The following is a 5,000-nucleotide window of genomic DNA, read 5'->3' on the forward strand; positions in this document are numbered from 1 at the left end:
AGCACCACCCCTTAAGCAGCGTGGCCACGCCCAAATAGGCATCCCGCACCACAGGACAGCGCTGTGTGGGCGTTGCCAACCAGAGTCTCGCTTCGAACCTGCACACCACTTCTCTCAGACAGACTGAGGGGCTAGAGAGAGAGAGAGAGAGAGAGAGAAAGAAAGAGAGAGACCCTGAATATACAGATGAATACAGCTGCATCTTGTGGAGATGACATGTGCTATTACGGGAGTGGAACACAGCAGCATGATCTAATTATCAGTCATAAATTCAGTCAAAATCAATGCTGTAAACCTTACTTTTTCCTCTCTTTCTACTGGTTGATTATTCTCTTACTTACATGCGATTGGTCACTGCTCGCTTCAGTATAGCTCTGATTTGCAGGAGTTGACCGTGCAGGCGATTATGACAGCACCAACCCTCGGCAGATTCCGGAATCTCCTCCACCAATCGCAAGAGAGTGTCTGAGTACTCCGCTGGGGGTGTCATAGCAACCAAGGCTTTAGATGACATCACTCGGACACCGTAGATTGGGCTGGCAGCTAGCTGCAGCAATGGGGCCTGAAATTCTGACAAATCGCTGAAAGAACAGAACCGGATCAACACCAGAACATTCTGACCCACTTCACACTCTCTAGTCACTGAATCTATCAGTGTACTACATGATTATGCACAGTGTAGTGTCTGAGAGGAACGCTTGTGAACGCTGAACTGTGGTTCTTCTTGCAGATGTATTAAGCTGTTGAATGTTAGAGGCCATAAGCAAGACCTCCATCGTAAGCAATTAATACAAATTATTCACATGTCTAAATATAAATAAGTAGATCTATTTGCATTGCTGAGCTATGATGGAAATATGTTAATACACATTGACTTGTGTTATGAATTTTAATGTAGGTGTGTGAACCTGTTGTGCTGGTGGGCTCCAGGTTGTAGTTTGCTCAATAGCGTAAGAATGGGGTAGAGAGAGGGATGTAGACTCAGCCTGGTCTCTTTCAGGTCCTTTGCAGCTCTCTGCAGTTCTCCCAGTAGGAAAGGCTGCAGGGCGGGGTACTGGCCGAAGAAGGCTGGTGGGGACATGCCATACTGGGCCTTGACTGACTGGGACGCACTGTCAGAACTCTCCTCAGCCACTGGGTTCTGACCCAGTAACCTCCAGCACAGAGAACCTGAGGGAAGGGCAGAGATATCAGAACTCACTGTCTGATCAGACAAACGGAACTACAGGAGCTTTGGGAAGAGCAGAGCGGTAGGTCTCACTGTAGAGTTGCAGTGCAGCGTTCCTCATAGCCCAGCAGGGGGAGCTCAGGAGCCTGAGAGACAGGATGGCTATGGTGGGAGCGTAGTGTAGGATGGCCACAGACAAACTGGAGCCTCTGACCAGTGTGTTCAGAATGTGAACCGCACACACCTGAGACACAACAGCAGTCAAATCAGTGTGTGTGTGTGTGTGTGTGTGTGTATCAGAACAGTCAGTTGAAACACAATACATTTGCCAGTGTTCATATTTTACTATAAAATTTACTGAAGTTCACTTCAGAATAATTTTAAATTCCATCGACACCAACTCTGTTCCAATGACTTCCCATTACAAAGAGTCAGGGCTCTAATTCAACCGAATTAATTTAATTTACCTGGTGTACATGGTAATGGGTTTGGGTTTAAGACTTTGTGTTGGTGAATCTGTGACAGACCTGAGGCAGGTCCACTGTCTGGTCCCAGTCGTGCGGCACCGGGTCTCTGGCTCGCTCCAGCAGGTTCCGTATGCTCTGGGCCAGCAGCGGCCTCGTCTTTCCAGAATCTTCCGCAGACAGAATGCAGAGGATGAGCATGGGCAGACCGGCTGCACGGCGGGTCACTGAGGTACTTCCAGCCGACTGGAGTACTGCCAAACCCTGAGAGAGCGAGACAGAGAGAGAGAGAGAGACATAGAGAGGGGAGAGAGAGAGAGAGAGAGACAGAGAGAGACATAGGGAGGGAGACAGAGAGAGAGAGAGAGACATAGGGAGAGAGAGAGAGAGAGAGAGAGAGAGACATAGGGAGAGAGAGGGGGGCATAGGGAGGGAGACAGAGAGAGAGAGAGAGATAGGGAGGGAGACAGAGAGAGAGAGAGAGAGAGAGAGAGATAGGGAGGGAGAGAGAGAGAGAGAGAGAGAGAGAGAGGCATAGGGAGGGAGGGAGACAGAGAGAGAGAGAGACAGAAAGAGCTGAATACAAGTTTCACCCCTCATTTAATACTGTCCATTAATGTCCACATAATGTACACAGAGTGAGCATTTCCTTTGATCACTGATCATGTCCTAAGGATTTAAGTTTTATAATGTAACTCCTGACTGCTTTATCAGGGCATACCTGACGCATGGAGGATATAAACAAATCAATAACCAATATGTTCAATACTAAGACCAGATGAGAGAGATCATCTGTGATAAGCATGAATGAAAAAGTCCTGTTAGGGTCACAGGATGACAGCAGTTCACAGGGAGAGATGCGGGAGTGAACAGGAGTGCATAAGGAGTGAATAAGAGTGAGCAGGAGTGAATAAGAGTGAACAGGAGTGCATAAGGAGTGAATATAAGTGAACAGGAGTGCATAAGGAGTGAATAAGAGATCAAAGTGAACAGGAGTGCATAAGGAGTGAATATGAGTGAATGGAGGTAAATGAGAGGAAATGACAGTGAATGTGTGCACAGTGTGAATGTGGGTGAATAAGAGTGAAAGGGTGACAGTCAGTGGTATGTAATGAGAGAGAGTGTGAGTGAGGGTCAGTGTGAGAGAACAGTAGAGTGAGTGACAGTCAGTGGTATGTAGGGGGAGAGAGTGTGAGTGAGAGTCAGTGTGAGAGAACAGTAGAGTGAGTGACAGTCAGTGGTATGTAGGGGGAGAGAGTGTGAGTGAGAGTCAGTGTGAGAGAACAGTAGAGTGAATGACAGTCAGTGGTATGTAGGGAGAGAGAGTGTGAGTGAGGGTCAGTGTGAGAGAACAGTAGAGTGAGTGACAGTCAGTGGTATGTAGGGAGAGAGAGTGTGAGTGAGTGTCAGTGTGAGAGAACAGTAGAGTGAGTGACAGTCAGTGGTATGTAGGGGGAGAGAGTGTGAGTGAGAGTCAGTGTGAGAGAACAGTAGAGTGAATGACAGTCAGTGGTATGTAGGGAGAGAGAGTGTGAGTGAGGGTCAGTGTGAGAGAACAGTAGAGTGAGTGACAGTCAGTGGTATGTAGGGAGAGAGAGTGTGAGTGAGGGTCAGTGTGAGAGAACAGTAGAGTGAGTGACAGTCAGTGGTATGTAATGAGAGAGAGTGTGAGTGAGGGTCAGTGTGAGAGAACAGTAGAGTGAGTGACAGTCAGTGGTATGTAATGAGAGAGAGTGTGAGTGAGGGTCAGTGTGAGAGAACAGTAGAGTGAGTGACAGTCAGTGGTATGTAATGAGAGAGAGTGTGAGTGAGAGTCAGTGGTATGTAGGGGGAGAGAGTGTGAGTGAGAGTCAGTGGTATGTAGGGGGAGAGAGTGTGAGTGAGGGTCAGTGTGAGAGAACAGTAGAGTGAGTGACAGTCAGTGGTATGTAGGGGCAGAGAGTGTGAATGGGAGATGTGAATGAGAGAGGATGGGTGTTTACCTGCTGTAGCATGTCTGAGGGTATCTGTCTGAGATCAGGATCAGAGCTGTGCAGCAGAGCAGTGCAGAACTTAGTGAAGCCCACACAGCAGCCCTCCACTGCCCCCTACAGGACACACAATGCAAGTCAATGTATTCCTGTGGTTGTATATTATTGCATTTGACTCTCTAGTAGCACTCTGTGTAGTTGCTAATTGTAAATGTTGCCCTTACCCAGTGTCGGCATTTGAGCAAAATGTCTCTGAAGACTTTGGACACTCTCTTCATCTCCTTAGTCGTCCACAGACGCCCCCCCTCCTTAAACACACTCAACATTCTCTCCACCAGACTGCCCAAAAATATCCCAATCTCCTACCACAGACACAGAGCACACAGGGTTAGGGTGAGGACACTTAGCCTGGGCACACAGAACTCACTCTCAGAAGCTGCTATGACCACTTTATGACCCGTTATGACACCGTAATAGAACAAATAGATCTGGGAAGATGTGTGCTCAGTGTGTGTGTGTGTGTGTGTGTGTGTGTGTGTAAGTGTCCGTATACTGTTTGTACCTTCAGTGACACCCAACAGCAGGTGAGCACCAGACTGTGTTCCTCTGACAACAGTACAGACTCCTCCCCCTCCATGCTTAGTCCCACCCCCTGACCAATCAGGGAGCTGATGGCATTGCCCATATCACAGAAAGACGGAGGCACTTCTGAAACAGATAAAATGTTAACGTAATAGATCTGCAGACACTCTGTGTTTGACAGTTAAGGTCAATTCAGACTGAACCTGCAGTAAATAAACGGGTCAGTGTACCTTTTCCGTCCGTGTCCTGATCACCAAACAGAACTCCCAGCAGGTGACGCGTTAGTGTCTCCAGGACATTCAGCATCTCCATGGCAACGAAAGAGTCCAGAGCATCACGCAGGACTCCAGGAACCTCCAACACACACCTCTGGAGAGCACTCACAACACCTGCAGTTACAGACACACAGAATACTATTACATATACACACACCTTAGACTGCTGGAGTACTATTACATATACACACAGGTTAGACTGATGGAATACAGAATTAACCTTCACTGTCAACAACATATTTGTTCAGCCAATCAAATCTCTGAGCATAAATAAGAAAGTCTGGATGATCAAGAATGAACAGGTGTGATATTGACAGTGAACAGGTGTGATATTGACAGTGAACAGGTGTGATATTGACAGTGAACAGGTGTGCTATTGAAGGTGAACAGGTGTGCTATTGAAGATGAACAGGTGTGATACTGAAAGTGAACAGGTGTGATTTGCATGTTTAAAGATGGGTGTGGTCTGGGAATGTATGAACAGGGTTCTGACCATGAATGGGCGTGGTCCTTGCCGCATGCAACATGTCACTCTGAGCGT

General features: G+C 47.5%; 1 protein-coding gene across 1 annotated transcript in view; it reads right to left on the reverse strand.

Moving 5' to 3' along the window:
• si:ch211-225b11.4 (thyroid adenoma-associated protein homolog) overlaps nt 1–5,000 on the reverse strand; it is a 17,377-nt gene that overhangs the window by 4,927 nt on the left and 7,450 nt on the right. Inside the window, exons 17-26 of the mRNA XM_030791725.1 lie at nt 4,953–5,000; nt 4,415–4,573; nt 4,165–4,310; nt 3,827–3,964; nt 3,615–3,719; nt 1,696–1,896; nt 1,262–1,412; nt 909–1,170; nt 342–581; nt 1–131 (exon numbers count right to left, since the gene is read on the reverse strand). The exon at nt 1–131 is cut by the window's left edge and continues 71 nt beyond it; the exon at nt 4,953–5,000 is cut by the window's right edge and continues 84 nt beyond it. Coding sequence (XP_030647585.1) covers nt 1–131; nt 342–581; nt 909–1,170; nt 1,262–1,412; nt 1,696–1,896; nt 3,615–3,719; nt 3,827–3,964; nt 4,165–4,310; nt 4,415–4,573; nt 4,953–5,000 — 1,581 coding nt within the window. The remainder of the gene's footprint in view (nt 132–341; nt 582–908; nt 1,171–1,261; nt 1,413–1,695; nt 1,897–3,614; nt 3,720–3,826; nt 3,965–4,164; nt 4,311–4,414; nt 4,574–4,952) is intronic.

Source organism: Chanos chanos, chromosome 14 (genome assembly GCF_902362185.1).
Source record: "Chanos chanos chromosome 14, fChaCha1.1, whole genome shotgun sequence".
Classification (NCBI taxonomy): Eukaryota; Metazoa; Chordata; class Actinopteri; order Gonorynchiformes; family Chanidae; genus Chanos; species Chanos chanos.